Source organism: Corapipo altera, unplaced genomic scaffold (assembly GCF_003945725.1).
Source record: "Corapipo altera isolate COAL_440 unplaced genomic scaffold, ASM394572v1 47, whole genome shotgun sequence".
Lineage (NCBI taxonomy): Eukaryota > Metazoa > Chordata > Aves > Passeriformes > Pipridae > Corapipo > Corapipo altera.
In genome coordinates this window covers 6,673,647-6,691,189 of record NW_020884897.1, presented here as the reverse complement: position 1 = coordinate 6,691,189, position 17,543 = coordinate 6,673,647, and the positions used below count along the sequence as shown (strand labels likewise).

Here is a 17,543-nt window from a genome sequence, read left to right as displayed (position 1 = left end):
ACATCATTACATTTTCCATCAATATCTGCCTTACCAAGCAGGTGACAGACAGGAAAGAATGTCGCAGGTAGAAATCTGCTCACTCTAAATCTAAGGCAATTACATACAGTTCTAGAACATAATTAATGACAACTGATTAGTAAGTGCTAGAATCATGACAATTTATTCAATCAATCCATTTAGGAGAAAAAAAAAATTAGACACCGAAGTTGAAAAAAGGGCCAACTAATTCTTATGTGTGAATCTGTTCCAGAACAAGAAGCACAGAATTCCCCATAAAGCATCCTGCACTTTTCACTCCGCTTTCTCTCATGTAAGACCCAAAAATCTGCCTACAGACCTTACAGTAAGGCTCTCCAGGTTAAAGGAGTCAGCACACGTAACTATTTTAAAAATTCACCTCATCCTATTACCAATTAGGACAGGGATATGCAAAAGAGAGGAAAAGGGAGTGTGTGTGTAGAGGGAAGCACCACACCGACTTCCATACGAACCATTTATTGAATAAATACATGCATCATAATGTAGAATTACATGAGCAAAAAAGGCAATCTGTACAAAATTGATTACCCTTTGTTCCATTTCAACTCTCACCATTTGCTGCAGCTCTGATAAAGGATTCAAGACAGAAAATTAAAACTTGTTTAGTCCAACTCCAAGTGATATGCATGCTGATCTGAGTCCGGGTTACACCACTGCTAGAATTCAGAAAGCTGGTTTTCCTGACAGTGAAGCAGAGTAATTCTAAAAACAGTTTTAATAGTAGAGAACATGTGTTGGTATATACAGGTAACAAAGCTTATTTATAACCATTTCTTAAACATCTTCATATGTTCATATTTTAAGGCACAGGATAAACAAGAACTACATGAAAAGCTATCAGCTGATACTGAATAAATGACTTGATAATGAGGTGCATTTTTTGCCGAGAGGCAAAATTGTCCTTCCTACTTCCATATAAACGGAACAATTGGAATTTGGTAAGTTTAATACAGAAGTTCCATCTACTATCAAACGAATCAATCTCATCTAGGCAGTCATAGGCTGGTCCAAATTCACTCAGGAGAACCTTTCTACAGAGTCTGGCATCCAGGACTGATTACAAACAACAGAAATTATTGTTGCTGAACTGCAATGACAACTCAATCTCTTCATTTCAGATTCCTGAATGGAAAGTGGGCTAAGAACCTATCCCTAGTTTTAGGTAGTGAGCTATTTTGGAAAGTCCTGTCAAATCTATTTTGAAAACTTAATTCAGTTACTCACTTTGTGCTATCATCTCACATTTACCCAAACATGGCATTATTTTCCACCTTGAAACTTTAAAAGACAGAATGTCCACTTTGTTATTGTTGACGTGCAAAGTTTTCTGTCCCCATACTTCACTTAAGACTTGAAACTCCAAATTAATTTAACAGCCTAGTTGTTGGCTACAGATCAAACTCTGTGGAGTGACTGGCCAGGATGCACAGCAAAAGTCCTTCCACCTTGGACTGAACCAAGGCAAAAGACAATTATGCTAAGCTGCTGCTCTTAGACCTCCTTTCTTTAGATCAGCTTTCAGGTTCTGCATTTTCATGGCATTAACAACATTCTCTGTCTTTCCATTCTTAACAGTTTTTTAATGGAGAACTAGCAAAAAAAATATGCATTCCATAATATATTTTATATGAATAGGTGAGTGAATACATTGAGATACTCATACATTCCAATATAGAGTGAAGCCTTCAAATGGAAATGTTTTCTTACAAGGAATCTCTCCCTATTGCCCAGTCCAGTAACAGCACTAACAGTACAATTTACAGTGCAAGATTTTTTGATAAAATTGTCTTGTATAAAGTGTGGCAATGAGAAGGCCATCACTGTATAGAGGTGTATGGGTGTGTGTCACACACATCCATGACAAATGTTCATGTTAAACTGAATTCAGACACATACTGAAATTCTTAGACTTGAAAAAACTAAAAAGCTACATCTATGGTAGGCACTTTGGTACATCTAGTCATGTAGGCATATTCTACACCTAGAGTTAAGGTTCTGTCAGTAGTCTTATGATAAAGCTAATTTCAGGAGTTCATTATTCTGCTTTAAAATTCTTTCTTGGCTGAGAGATCATCCTAGAATCTTAGCTAAATAATATACTTTGTCTAATTGCATACTTATCCAAGGATGAGGGCCTTGGCTCTGAAAGAGCCAAATTGTTCTCTTGGATTCTTAATGCACATTTTTCTAACAGTCAAGAAAACTTGCCAAAAAAAAGAAAAATCAGTTCTGAATACAAAAAAAATTCCCCATAATGCATAAAATCAGAGTTATGAGCTCAGCTGTTTGGGCTGATACTCCCCCTTCAGCTCCCAGCTTCGATCAGTTTGTGCTAATGGTGTCACTGCTGCAGTCTGGCCCAGCCCATGGCAGAGCTCCAGGAGGGTGCCAGGATTTCTCAGGAGACCCGTGTGGAACACTGAAGTGCATTTTGTTCATGCACCAAACACACTGAGGAGCAGTGAAGCAACTGCAAAAATGAGTTTCATCTCAGTTTCCCATTTTCTTGCCTCTTGGTGTTCATTTGAGTATTACAGAAGGTATCACATAACATACTATTTTAGCATAGTATGGTATAAGAAAAGGAACATATGTCTTGTACATATGCCTGCTGTATGAACTGACATTGCAAGCTGATTTGTCTACCTTATAAATCAGTGAAACGTGGTGGTAAGGACAGCTCAAAGTGGTTAAAGATTTTCTTTATAATACAGAAAAATCCATGCCCTCAAACCTTCAAAAGGTCACATGTCTAGTACTCTAGAGTACAGGAATAAATAACAAAATCCAAGTGAACCTGTATAATAAAACTGTACTCTTTGTTATGTTTACTCCATTAAATGAAAACTCAGATTTAGAAACTGTGATTCGTGGACCTCATCCTCTATTTATACAGTATTTATAGAATTCTCATTTTTATTTATAATATTCTATAGCATGATTTTTCAATAATACATTTATATATAAATATTAAAATGTTTATGTTTTGTACATTTTAAGCCAGCCACACCGGGCCAGAAACACAATAAAGTAAAAATGTTTTTCTGCAGTTTGTTTTTGCAGAGTATCACAAAATGATTAAGACCATTGTGCTGCAAAGACAAAAGAGATTCATCTGAAGAAATTACCATGCATTTAGAAGAAAATAACTATATCCTTTATCTGATTTTCTTCTGAATTCAAACCAGCATGAAAGAATTATAAAAAAATAGTATATATTTACATGGTACAGTATACCTTGGTGAGATATAAAACAAGGCAGGAAAACAGCAGAACATATTCTTTTCACTTTCTAATAGGTACAGCCATCATAAAGGTCAATTTAAACACAAAAGGTTACTTTACTGTACTATTGCACATTACAGTAACTCACAGAACTGTTTAGCAAAATAAAATACAAAGTTTAACAATGAGAAAGGCTATGTCTACATAAAATGACCAAGTGTTATAAAATTATTGGGGATGTGTCTAAGAACTAAATCAGTAAAACTATAAAAATAATATTGGTACATCTGTGAAATCAATGCGTTAAAAATGTGTAAAGGTTGGCAAAATTATGCTTGAGGAATTCCCAGTATCCATGGGCCTAACTTGCACCATGTGGCCTTGTACCATCTTCTGTTAAATCATACCTGAAAATGAAAAAAAAAAAAGAAAAAGGATTTTTTTTTTTTACATTTAGGATGTATTATTAAAACTATTATTAACACAGCTGTTATTGTATGTAGTATTTTTATTAATAAAGGAAATATTATACTTACCACTGGGTCCAGCCTTTAGCAAGTTCTTCAGATGCCAGAGGTATTAATAACTGTGGAAAGTTAAATTACCAATCAGTGTATTGTGTGTGCCTTTTAAAGATCAAATCTGACAATCCTGTCAACTCCAGCGTAAGCAACACTATTAGTAAATGATATATTTTACATCCTTGTCATCATAGCTTGCTGCTACCTGCCTAACTTGTAGTAAAGTTTCAAGTTGCTGCTTTTGACCTCAAAAATCCACACCCTTCAGAGGCACAGTCCCAGAGCACCTCACAGCATGACAATGGCCAATAGCCCTCCTGGGAAACAGGAAAATTGAGGACGCTCTTCACCATGAACTGACCATGATTCTGTACCTCTCATCCTCTTCAGAGGTCAAATATGGCCATTTTCAAGGGTGCAGGAATATACTATTCCTCTTTCATGCTCCAAATCAGATGGGTAGGAAATGGGGTGATTTAATGTGTGCCTATAGAACACTGAAGTCATAAACACTACAGCTGGTGTTGGTACTGGGAATGTCTCCAGTAGCAGTTCTTTCTCATGGATTTTACAAACTGGAATTTTAATTTCTTGTGTGTTTCTCTAAGAACTCTTGCTTGTCTTTCCAGTTTTATTTGAACATTTGCTGAGATATCATCTGGTTTCTCCTGGTTATTTCCTTTCTCTTCTGATATGATTATTAAGTCAGACAAATACATTTATTTTGTTAATGTGAACTTAATGCTCTCTAGAAGAGATTACTGCCTCATTTTTTGTCTGCTCTGCAGTCTGTTCCTTCCCTTACTAAAGCTTGACATATTTTTTGAAAGCCTCATACCTGACTCAGGTGCTTCAATCAACACTAACAAGCTCATATCTCAAGAGGATTTTAGTTTTATATAATAACATGATGTATTAACAGAATTTGCTTATTGTCAACTTACTTTGCCAAGCAGCCCTTTATCTTTGGACAAGAATCCACCGCTGTTCTTCACTGCTACATCTAGTGTTCTTCTCTGTACTTCAGGCAGGGAAACACTGAAATCAAACCTGGCAGGCAAAGTGATGCTTTAGAGGGAATTCTGTACACGAGGTGCAAGGTCAGCTCCTACAGCTAAACAGCAATTCAAATCAAAACCAAGCTATCCTCCTCCCCAAATGAAAAAATGAGGTCTGAGACAAATGAAGAAAAAAATCCCAATGTTTTGCCTAAAATTTTGCTTCAATATCAACATCAAATGTTTGAGACTTCTGTTACTTTTGATATCTAGAAGGCATTGGTAAAACAAAATAAGGGAAAAGTCAAGTACTGACTCCAGAGAGAAGAGAATGTGGAATCCTACTACTCTGACAGCTCAGTATCAGTATTCTCCAAAAGGGAAAGACTGGTCAGTCTTACTGATCCCTGGTACTTGATAACCAGAGCTTCTTTTCTTCTCTGGCACGCTAAGGAAACACATCCACTTTTAAGGAAGAATGCAATTTGTTTGCTAGAGCAGAAACTTTGAGAAAGTGAGGACAAGGTTATACCACAACCTACATCTATTTGTCACTACAATTCCTAAACAGCTTTATTGCTTTGCAATACATTTTACTTGGAAAGGCACAGTAAAATAAATCTATTACCTGGAATGAACAGGAGATAGCATCCTGCACTACCAGGAAAACCTACCAGAGCCTCTAAGTAATGATTTACAGATCTCTCTCGGACAGAAGGGATTGAAGTGTTGCTTTTCCTGAGTTAATTTTCTGTCTATAGAGAAAGGTCTTAATTGAAAAGTGATAGGTGGGAAACTAAGGGGCAGATGTGTGAGGGAAACTACTATCAAAAAGCAGAGTTTAAGGATAAGACTTTTTCTGCATTATAATGTTGCACAAGCTTGTAAAACTTCCAACATATGGGCCAGGATATAATTTATGAGGAAATTTTCTGACTCCCTGGATGCTGAGAAATGCTACCAAGCAGATTGACTGAGCAATTTGACTATGAAGAGATACTGGCTGGCCAGTCCCCCTGAGAAGGCAGCAACAGCCAGGCAACCAGCCAAACATGCTTCCTGGCAGGAAGGGACACCAACAGCACTGGCCAGCCAAAGGCACTCGTGTGCTGGTCACCTGCCAGCAGAGTGCACGCTGCTGCTTAGCTACCAGCACAGGGGGGATGTAGCTGGTGCAGGATAAGGCAGGAAGGAGAGAAGTGGCTGGGAACAGCAAGAAGGGCTGTAGTGAAAACAGGGAATAGAAGGACAGAAGAGCTATTATAGCAGAAGAGAAAGGTGTGGTCAAATCTGATGGTGACAACTAGGAGCTCCAACAGTTCATCTGTTCAGGAAAGCTCAGAAACCTTGATTCGACAGCTTTGTAATTACATGACATAAAACTACTACACATAGTTTAGAACATACATTTGATCAAACACTGGGTTTAATGTCTTCTTTGATACATGTGTTTTTCTTCTTCCTGATCGTCTCTTATCGGGCAGTAAATACATTCGCACATACGGATCAGATCCTTCTTCTGAAAATGCGATTAGATTTCTGCGGCCATGAAAAACGAGGAAAAGCACTTAGAAAATCAACAGGACATTGCTGAATGTAAGTGTCTACACTACTATCACTTAATTTAGTACATGAAGCAGTTCTGGAGCATCCTGCACAAAGTAAGGTGTGCAGGATACAGCACACAGGTAACAGCAGTGGAAAACAAAAACTAAAACAAACGCCAAGCAGTGACTTGTTCAACATCAGAGAAATGGTAAGCAGACAACAGAGGTGAGAATACAATGTTTCCTAAATTCCAAATCAAAGTCCTGATATGGCTTCTCAAAAATCATGTGTTTTAGCCATTCTGTGCAAAATTCAGTCTCTTAGAGACAATTCCAGACACTGCTGATAAAGACCTACAGGTCATTTTCATTTAAAATCTGACAGGAGCATAACAGACAAATACACAAAATCACAGCAAAATCTTCGACAAAGTTTTTAGTGATTCTGATGTTTACAGATGTGTTACCTTAAAAATAACAAAGATGGACAAGACAACCAATTTAAAAGTAAGGTAAGCTATGAAAAATTTACAAAGAAATATAAATTGAAATTGTGTATTTTGTGCTCACCTGCAGGAATGCACCACCACAATCAATTTGTTTCTTTGCGAACTGTGGCGAATTGTTAGCTGAATCTGTCCTAGTGGAGACTGCCCCAGGGTTGTTCCACTGCAGGAAAAAGCAGAACATTACGCTTAGTTTTTAAAATACGTATTAAAAGTAAGATCCAACTGAAAGATATGCCAGGTAGTTTTCCCAGAAATCATGTATTATCCATTTAATTTTTCTCTAAACCAATGTGAAAGAGAGCACATGAGCAAACCCCCATCAGTTTCATGTTCCTTGTCCAAAAACTCTGCTCTCCAAAATAAGCCGGGTATTCTTGTCAGTTTAGAGGTCAACTGCTCCTCAGTACTTTGAAACCCATTATCAGTAAAGAACTTGTTTACCCCAAAATAAACATTAAAATTATGTCTAGGAAATTGGAGAGAACAGTGGTGCAAACTGCAGTGAAAACCTCGGTGATGGGCTACTCTTACCTATGGCCCAGAGCCAATCATAACAATATAGATATTCTTGGGATTAAGATAGTGATACTTAAACTCACTTATTGTCTTAAAGCTCAAACCACAGTATAAACACAACCACTTCACTTTTCTAATAGCTAATATCACAAGGTAAGTAAGATTATAATCAATTTACACTTACAAATACATGTCATGCCTAAATAAAAAGCAAACATCATGTTTTAGAATTTTGAATAGGCCAATATTTGCAGAGCTCCCTCATCTCTATGAAATGCTCATTTTAGTTTGTGTAAACTTACTATGAGTATTTTCCACATATTCCATATTTTTCCATATTGCACAGGACAGTATATGGCATATTTGGCATTTTTCAGTCACCTGAAGTCACTTCAAAGGAGAGACCTGCCTGTTGTGAATAACTACTACAGAGTGACTGCTCCATTAAAATTGCCAAGCAATTCCCTTTAAAAATTAGAATGAAGCATTTCAGTATTTTCTTAGTTCAAAAAGATAAAAAATAACCAGAGCACCTAAAAACTTGTGGCCTGCAATAAATGATCTCTTTACCTGGAGCTTTACCACTCTTATCAAAACAGAAATTATGACATCTGTGTATGAAATAAGGAGTAGTATTTCAATATTTATCATAATTAACAAAGTGTAACCCAGTTTTGGGCCAGAAGAGAGACTTGGCAAAATGAAGACAAGTCAGCAAAGGACCATAAAGATAAATGGGGGTCTGGAGCTCATAAGCAGGTGGTGGATTTGTATAAATTGAAGAGACAGCCAACAGCAGACTCAGCTGCAGCCTTTCAGTACTTAAAACAGACATTTTAGAGAAGATCGAGTCTGACTCCTCAGGGCTGTACACAGTAAAATAACAAGAGGTCACAGACAACTTGCAGCAAGATAAATTTCAACAGAAATGAGAAATGTTTTCACAGTGGAGTGGTTAAGCACCAGAGTTGCTGAGAAGGTTTATAGAATCTCCATCCTTGGAGATATTCAAGACTTGTTTGGACAAGGCCCAAGAAACCTGATCTAACTTTGAAGAGAGATTTGCTTTGAGCAGAGGGCTGACTGACCTCCAGAGGTTCCATCCAACCTATATTATTGTATTGATTTTGTGAACTCTGATAGAGAAAAAGATGAATCAGTTCAATCCCTTACAAATAAAAAAATAAAATATATGAGTAGGGAAGGAATGGTTTCCACTCTCCCATTCAGAGCAGGACTGCTGTTCAGCTGCCTGTACTTGGTATGTACAGCTGCCCATTGAAACAAGTTAAAAAAAAAAATCAAGAATTTAAGGAAGCATGGCTGCAGCAATCCTGACTGACTCAACAGTAACTGACTATTCATTTAACATCCTTTGTAGTCAACTATCCCTCTGAGTAATTAAAAAATACCAGCTATATTCAACCTTAATTGGTTTAATTAATGACAATAGGATTCAGTGGTGAAAACAGGGAACTATTGCATGGAACTACAGAGTGCAGCCATGAGAACTAGGTGGACTTTATCTTTCAGATGACGTTGGCCGTGATAACTTCTAATTGCAGAATCTGTCTTAACTGAGGTACCGAGAACAAGCAGAAAATCACAGTGACAGAACAGTGGAAAAATATTACTGCAGTGAGCACTAAGCACTCCTCCTTTGGCTGCACTGGCGACATTTTTTGTAAACCAACTTAGACGTGCTGCAAACCCAAGTGATTCAGGCCCTACTTCTCCAGCTGCCGGAGCCTCTGGCGCAGCTCCTGCGTGGCGATGGGCAGGGATATGTCGGAGGCGATGCTGGGAGTGGGCTCCTTGACCGACAGGTGGCTGGGAGAGTAGGAGAAGTTGGAGGCGTGAAGGCTGGAGGAACTGCGGCTCAGATCCGTTGGCCACTGCGGGCTGGCATTGGGAGCCTGACTCTTTTCAGCTGCATCAGTTTTTTTATCACTGTCAGTCACTGGGGAAGCTGGAACAGGCTTGTTTGAATCGGGTGTAGGCGAGACAGGAACCTGAGGCTTAAAAGATGATTTTCTTGCATCTTTGGAAACAGATGGCCTTTTCACTTGGGCTGAGTGTTGATGATCTGGAGATCTTGCTTGCTTTTCAAGAGAAAGGACCTAGATACAGGAGAAATACAGATAAGATTACTATTTTGCAGTACAAAAAACAAGAATAAATTTGTTTCTACAAGAGTACTGGCTGGTGACAAGTTGTGAAGTTCAGACGCTAAAGCAAAATCAAAAATATTCACATTTATTCACTCTACAATAGGAAATGTTTTACATGGCAAAACACAGCTCCACCATCTTTGTGGCAACTGCAGTAACTTTGAAACAGTGTGAAATTCTCCATTCATTTAGAATTATTCTCATTATTCCCTTCCCATATTCCATGTGCTTCTGGTGCAAGAGCTATTTAATTTGTAGCTCTAGCTATCTGGAAAGCTATTCTATTTCTTTCTTCTAGTTTTTTGAAATTCAATCTTACATCACAATTTCTTCTCACTCATTGTCCTTACCTTCTCTTTTATAGGTTATTTTAATTTATTAATGACATGTAATCAACAAAGGGTTTTAGATAAGAAAAAATAAGTTTGACAGTGTTTGCAAAGAGATATACTACCTTATTAAATCAAATAATTTAGCTGGGGAAAAAGAAACCCAACTTTCACATATGCAAGTTTTGTCTTCAAAACTCCAGTGTGCTTGAAAGATGGTTGGAATTTTTCCAGTATATGATTGTACTTTCTTTCCCCATAAACTTTATGCCTTTTAAATCATTAAGACCTCAGTTCCATTTCTAGACAAAGGTGATTTCTGATCTGTAACCTACTGAGTCACAAGAGATTCAAAGGAATCCAGATTCCAAATGTGATTTCCGAACCTAAAACCATGGGGAACCTCAGTTTTAATTAACACAACTGACACTATTTCATTTGAAACATTGCCTGTTTTTGAAATAGAACGTTTTTAAATTAAAGGTTATCTTTGTGTACTGATAGCATTGCAACAACTAAGGACACTTGGCATGTGACATCAAAGTAAATGTGCTATTATCTTCTTCAGGAGCCACAACAGCCCTAAATATTCAGATATTTACAGTGTGAAAAGTTTTAGAGTACCCTGAGTGCAATCTTCATGTTTATAGTGCTGTTTGGACCAGAGTTGCTCAAGTGGAACCGCTGATGCATAGTTAAGTCTTCACTCTCTAGCAGCTGGCTTAGAGGCAGCTTGAAGTTCCCCAAAGAACACTGGTGCTGTTCATCCCTCACCTGAAGTAACACAAAAGCCAAGTCATTTTGCATCATCTGCTTTTGTAAGAATTAAGAGAAAGAAAAGGAAATTACATTTTTATTTAAAAAAAATAAAATCAAAACAATACGGTCATTCGTTCTTAAATCAAATTTCCTTGATTTTAAGATTAAATTGATGAAGGTAAAAGCAAATACACTCAATGCCTAATTTCTTCAACCCTACCTTCTACAGCAACCCCAAACCAAAGAGCTAACCATCACATCTACATCTCCCTGATCCACAATCAAAATAATTACATGGTTTCCAAACTCTGTGTGAAAATGAATTCCCACAACTGTTAGAGGAAGAGGAACTAAGACAGCCCTCATTTACACTTCAGTTGCTTTGAACTATGTAAAATGATATGTCAGCAGTGTAAAAGGATATCTTCTTCAGTATTTGGATAAAGCAAATACTTCCTTGGTAGGAGAGAGGAATAAAATCAGCCACACATAACAGCAATTTCTGTTAGTAATTAAGACTGCTAGTTCAAAACAGGTATCCATAATTTACTTGTTTTTAGGGTTTTGGGGTTTTGGTTTTGTTTTTTCTAGGTTTGGTCTGGTTTTTTTTTTAGAGAAGACAACCATTAACTGTGTTTTTCTAGTGAGAGTCTGGTTATAGTCTTTCTTTCTTTTAGTAGTAAATGGAAATAAACATTTCATAGCCTGGTCTTAAAAAAACACTTAAAGTATAATTTTCATGGTGCTCACCATTAAGTCTCATTTCATAACAGCTTTTAATGTCTGAATGTTACTACTGCAATGTCTTAGGAAAGAAAGTGTGAGACCGAGACAACGTACCTCAACTTCAAGATCTTGTCTTTTGGGGTTGTGTACAAAGAAAGTAAAGTTTTCCTCCCATACTGGTTCATTGGTCTTGTATCGAATCTGAAGTCAGAGAACAGGAAGCACACAAATTATGAAACAGTTTAAAGTCAGTGTCAAGAGTTGAGTACATTTTTCATTTTGGTGCTGCAAAATTTATGTCTGAAACTTGACACATTTAAAGAAAGGCCAATGGGATCTACCCACCCAAAGCATATATAGTATCACATATTAAATTACAGAGGACATGTAGTAGAATATGCTTTGCGTGAACTTCACACCAGGCTACGAACGAATGCAAGGTCTTCAGACTAACATGTTCTCTCTTCACGTACTCCTCAGTAAGTGCTTAAATAACCCAGTGAAACTCCTAGAATACAGTATTTTTCCTTCTCATCTCCAGTTAGCCATGTGAAAAATTTCACTGCCAAATCTCACTACTTTCAGCAAACCAATAATGCAGGGGGAGGCAGAGCGGCAGAGAGAAAGAGGTGCTCATTGAAAAAGCCACCTACAGGAGCAAAGGACTTGGATTTTTATCTCCACTCTCCAGTACATATCAAAACTAAGACCGTACATGAGATCTTCTTTAGGCTTTGTGACATGAAGAAGCCAAATTAGATGCCCTGTCCCTTTGGCTCACTGACACTTCTACTTAAAAAAAAAAAATTGCTATGCTGTTGCTATTTTATTTTCATGAGCTGTTTGAATGCACCGAGGTTAGTTATGGACAAGACAACAAGTGTGCTGAACGCCTTCGGTCAGAATCAGAGGGATCACCATCAAGATCAGTCTCATGACTGGCATCTGTTATAGGCCACTCAATTAGGAATGAGACATGGATGATGCCACCTCCTGACAACTCAAAGCTGTGTCAGGTCTGAAGAACAAGGTTCTCACTGAGAGCTTCAACTACTCTTATGTTTTCTAGGAAAACACCACTGTGGAAGGACTTCTACAAATGACTAAAAATCCCATCTCTACTCGCAGACAGTTTAAATTGAGTCAGCAGCCATTCAATCTTTGGCTGACTGTTGGCAGTTTCAGCTCTGGTGGTAACTTAGTGGTATGTGCTCCATGGCTTGACAGCCAAACGCCAAGCCCACAGAGCCACAGAATATTTGAAGACAGAGCCAAGTATAAAGAGTAGGAACTTACCTTACTTTCCTGTGCCTTGTGCCCAACTGACAGCAAAACAAGTGGGTTGGGATTGCTGTTTATTTTCTTTCCTGACTGGTAAAGAAAAAGCAAAAACTTCGCCTTCAGAATAAAGCAAAACCTCTCTCCTCTGAAACTTACTGACTGCATCTTAAAAATACAAATCATATGCATTCTACTGTATGTTTATCTATGATTCTCAGTATTTTATTCAACTGGCTTGAATGGCAGACTGGTTGTAACTAGAGAACAGATCCACATAAAGGCATCCAACTACCCTGAATATGCTGAAGTAAAACCCTACAAATAAGTAGGAGCTTTCGACTCCTTTTCATTTTCTTTGAATGAAACTGGTAAGGTGCAAATTCTTATCTTTTAATGAGCATTGCAACCCCCAAAGCTAACGAAGCATAGTTAAAACTGTAAAATGAATATTTCATGCAGATGGGAGATATGAAGAAAGCACAAACTCAGGAACTTTATATATATTGCTGTAGTACAGTTAAATTAGATGTGATTGATACCAGAACACTGATATTCCCTCCTTTTCAGTCTGGGGAGAAAGAAGATGCACTATAATGTACCTGAGGGATATTTCTACAGTTTACAAAATACTTTTTATTAGAGAATCAACCATCTGCCATATCTGAGCCTTGCTTACCAGCTATATAGCATTACATCAAACTGTGGAAATAAACATCAGTTTAGAAACAAATTATGTATGCAAAGGAACATTCCCAACTACATTTCTTTCACAAATTTCAATTTAATCTAACAAAAATTTAAGTCAGAAAGAAAATTTAGACATGAAAGTTAATCATCTCAGGCAGGTGTTAATGCAGTTTAAAAGGCCTAGAAAATGTAGGATACATGGTTAATAATATAGTTTGAGTTCTACCCTGTAGGAAATGTATGTCAACAGAAAGCCAGTTAAAATCTACTTAATGCATGTAAGGTCACAATTAAAACCAAGTGATTCAAATATTTTATACTTTTGAATCAAGAAAGTGCATGGTTTAGATATTTTTGGGATCTGAACTTACATTTTGAACATCATACTTTCACTAATATTACTCGACTTTAATGTGACATACTGCTTATAACCATCCTTTCCTTTAGAAATAAAACTGTTAAGAAAGCACTCCTTTCTTGGATGAATGCTGCATTTATCTTTTTTATGATTTCTAATAAAAAATATTTACCTCTGAAGGAAAACAGAATACAAAGGTTTACAGAACAGAAAGAAAGTCAGATTACACTGCAACTGATGATGTTTTAACATAGTAGGTGACATGTGTTTCATTTTTTTCTTTGTCCATGAAACAGTGCCTGAAACTTTCTTCTCTTCATAAAATGATGAAACTACAGGAGCTGACAAAAATACCCTGTTGCTTATGCTGATATGTAAATATAAATCATTTTAATCCATGCTAAATAGGTGGCAATATGTACACACACATATAATGCACCTCTAACACCTGCTACTGACAGACTCATTGTTGACAGTCTATTTAAAGACTGCCCCTTGTCCAGGTTTCTCCAGCTGAGAATTCAGCTTATGCCTTCCAAGGTTGCCTATCAAAAAGCTGGGCTAAATTTTTTTAGCATTTATATAAAAGATGTAAACGTTCTAAAAACATCTAGCAGGAACAAGATTATTTCAAAACAGTCATTCAGAGCTGACTGATGAATATCACTCAGTATGTAAAAGATGTCTTAGCTTTCATGTCAGCTTTATTCTTTAGTTATAGTTACAAATTAGCTCTCAGGATGATTTTTTCCCCCAGTCTTCTAAAGCTGTCTGCACTCCACTAAACTAATCTAAAGTCCAAATTACCACACACCACAGTATTTTATCAATGTCTTGACAGTGTAGTGAAATCAAATTTAAGTAAAATGGAATTGCACTAAATACATATCCGGCAACAGAAATTCTATCCAGTGTTTGAAGAGAAGTGTTGCAGGCATTTGTGTACTTCCAATTACTTTTGTGACCTTAAATGGACAACTATATTAGTTTTACCTTTAGGGCTTTCTGAACAGCAGCCTTCTTCAAGCCATCAGGATTAAATTCTAATGGATTATTCTTTTAAGTCAGGAGAGAATGAACATAGGAAGGGTTAATAAGTCATGCAATGAAGCAATTTCACTAGGTTAATTAATTATGACATGACAACATAGGACAAAGCAGGGAAAAAAAAAACAACCTAAAACAAACCCAACATCTTTCGAACAAAACAATGAAGCATCACAACAGCAACAATAATGCTTGACAAAACTTTTTTTTCCTCTTCTCCTCTGAATGTTTGTATTTTGCTTTAAAACTAATATTCCCACTTTTAATCTGCCTATATTTTCCTTATCATGTTTTTTTACCATAATAAAGGTAATTCACAAAAAAAGTTTTATTTAATGCCTGATGCCCTATGAACTGCCTTCTGAAGGAACCTTTTTAAAGATTTGGTTAAGCATATTCCCACAACATAGAAGCCTCTCTAATGATAAGTCAAGTAATTATGTGAAGGAGTCCCTTTATGGAAAAATTACAACCCCGTTAACAGGGACTTGGATCATTATAAAAGTCAAATTGTTTAAGCCTCTTTAGGCAAATAATGCAAACACTGCATGCTAACTAGAATGAAGATGTACTACTTTACTCAATTGTTAATCAAGACATGCAAATATACCAACAATAGGAATTCAAACTGACTTAGCAGGACAAAACTTCTGACTACTTTCCATTAATTAAGCAAATTTTAAAACTTTATTTTGAAACTAATATATTGCTTTTTAAGTGAAATATATAAATACAATAATGTCACAGAAAATTTTCATTCAACTTACAAAAAATAATTTCAGGAAGTAAGATTTTGAAAGAAAACAGACTTCAAGTAAGTATACTTATGGCTGGCTTTTCCTTTAAGTACACATTTTTGTTTCAAGAGAATTCTGCTTTAGAAACTGTAGTGTGTAGCAATAAAAAAACCTGCAAAACTGACTTTTAAAACATGCTGGTTTATGAATAGAAACTGATATTAATGCTCTGCCAAAAGAAATGCATTTCTGAAATGAAAATCCAAGTGACTAAAATTTGAAAAGAGATTTAACCTTTATGCAGAAGTACTGGTTTACATTTTCTTTTGGGATGTCATGTGCTCAAGTTGGCCAACATATTCCACAAGATTCCTGCAATCCTGCTTGAAAATTTCTATTTCAGAATGAACATGCAATTTGATTAAACTGGAGAGAACCAGAAATAAGATTTGGCTAGTTTTGTGGGATATTTTTCTTAAACATCATTTTTTCTTAAAGTAAAATTAAGGAATTGTCCGTGGTTAATTCTCTGACACATTCGGAACTCAATATTGAACTTCAAAGATGGAGACTGCACACTATCCCAGGACACATCAAACCTAATGCTTAACTATTTTTCATTAGAAAATTTTTAAATGCCTAGCAGGTACCTTCTTTGCTGGAGTTTAAACACTGTTCCCTACTTTCAGGGAACTTTGTTTGCAGCAGTCTTGCATCATTTCCATCCACTCCTTTAGAAGTCGTGGCTGCCCCATCCCTGGAAGTGTTCCAGGCCAGGCTGGATGGGGCTTTGAGCAACCTGGTCTAGTGGAAGGTGTCCCTGCCCATGGAAGGGAGGTTAGAACTAGGTGGTCTTTAAGGTCCCTTCCAACCCAAACCATTCTATGGTTCCATGGTTCTCGCTTCCTCTGCTGGCCACATTTACTGGCTTTCATTATCACCAGTGCTGTCCTCCAGATCTTAAATTGCTATGGCCAAAACCAGGGCCTTAGCAATGGCTAAGTGGAACAGGAGGATTAGTTCATACATCTTACAGGCTACATTTCTCTTTTCTACACATAGTGCAGTGTTGTTTTTTATAACAATATGATATGGCATGCCTACAAAGCTATTTCTGTAGGGCTTTCCTTCAGACAACTATTTCCATCCCACATTTATAAGGATGCAATGACTGTCCTATATTTTCTCAGATGGCATCTGCAACTCATCAAATAGTTTTGAATCTTAAACTGCCCCTCAACTTACTGGACATTTTTCCTTCACATTTGCACCTATATGTTCAACACAGATCCTTTTCCTCCTACATTGTTATTTCAAAGAATTTTAAAAGTTCGAAACCAAACCTTTGTGATCAATTATAAAGGCAGGCAACCAATGACTCCTGGATATCGAATATGTTTCAATTCCTCTGGAATCATAGCAAGGATGGGCCAAGAGGGACATCAGCTGGGGCAAATGTGTTTAAGCCAGACTTGAGGTTTTAAGGGAAGGAGCTGCAGGTCCATGAGGATGGTGGTTGAAAAGCTGGGAGGGAGGAGACTGGGAGTACTCAAGATAAAAAGCCAAGGAAACGTCTTGCCTTGGGCGACAAAACAGCCTTGCTGTGGTTCTGAGTGTCTCTGCAGTTGCAGGAAAAGAGGACGGGTATCCAAGAACTGCAGTGACAACTGACACACTGGAATTCTCTAACAGATGGTGACATTTGCAGTAAATCCTAATAACAATCCCATAAATTATACAACAAACTGGTTTGTTATAAAGCCAGCTCCTAATTCAATGCCCTTTAGAGTACAACTCATTACTTCTATTGACTCACTAAGTGTTGCTTGGAATTAAAATAGAGCTTTAGAAGCTTCTAAATCTGCGGACGCATCCCCAACTGACAACCAGAAGACAGGTACTGATCTGTAAGAGCTAATTTTAAATATAAATAATTTATCTGTTATATAGACACCAAAATTGTTATGAACTGACTATCATAAAACTAGTGTTACTTTCAGAAATTATACTAAGAACACTATTCATACTCCTTAACTCCAGATAAATCAGATTTAGATGGGTATATGTCTGAATTTGGTGTCTCAAATGTA

General features: G+C 37.0%; 1 protein-coding gene across 3 annotated transcripts in view; it reads right to left on the bottom strand.

Moving 5' to 3' along the window:
- Positions 1 to 482: 482 nt before the first annotated feature.
- Positions 483 to 17,543, bottom strand: part of ESYT2 (extended synaptotagmin 2) — a 78,577-nt gene continuing 61,516 nt past the window's right edge. For 2 of the 3 annotated variants that reach the window (XM_027648439.1, XM_027648440.1), the window contains 10 exons: positions 14,663 to 14,725; positions 12,640 to 12,714; positions 11,458 to 11,544; positions 10,483 to 10,632; positions 9,090 to 9,478; positions 6,904 to 7,002; positions 6,194 to 6,325; positions 4,733 to 4,838; positions 3,804 to 3,853; positions 483 to 3,674 (listed from right to left, as the gene is read on the bottom strand). In XM_027648439.1, the coding sequence (XP_027504240.1) occupies positions 3,629 to 3,674; positions 3,804 to 3,853; positions 4,733 to 4,838; positions 6,194 to 6,325; positions 6,904 to 7,002; positions 9,090 to 9,478; positions 10,483 to 10,632; positions 11,458 to 11,544; positions 12,640 to 12,714; positions 14,663 to 14,725 (1,197 nt within the window). In that variant the 3' untranslated portion in view covers positions 483 to 3,628. The remainder of the gene's footprint in view (positions 3,675 to 3,803; positions 3,854 to 4,732; positions 4,839 to 6,193; positions 6,326 to 6,903; positions 7,003 to 9,089; positions 9,479 to 10,482; positions 10,633 to 11,457; positions 11,545 to 12,639; positions 12,715 to 14,662; positions 14,726 to 17,543) is intronic. The other variant, XM_027648441.1, reaches the window with a different exon arrangement.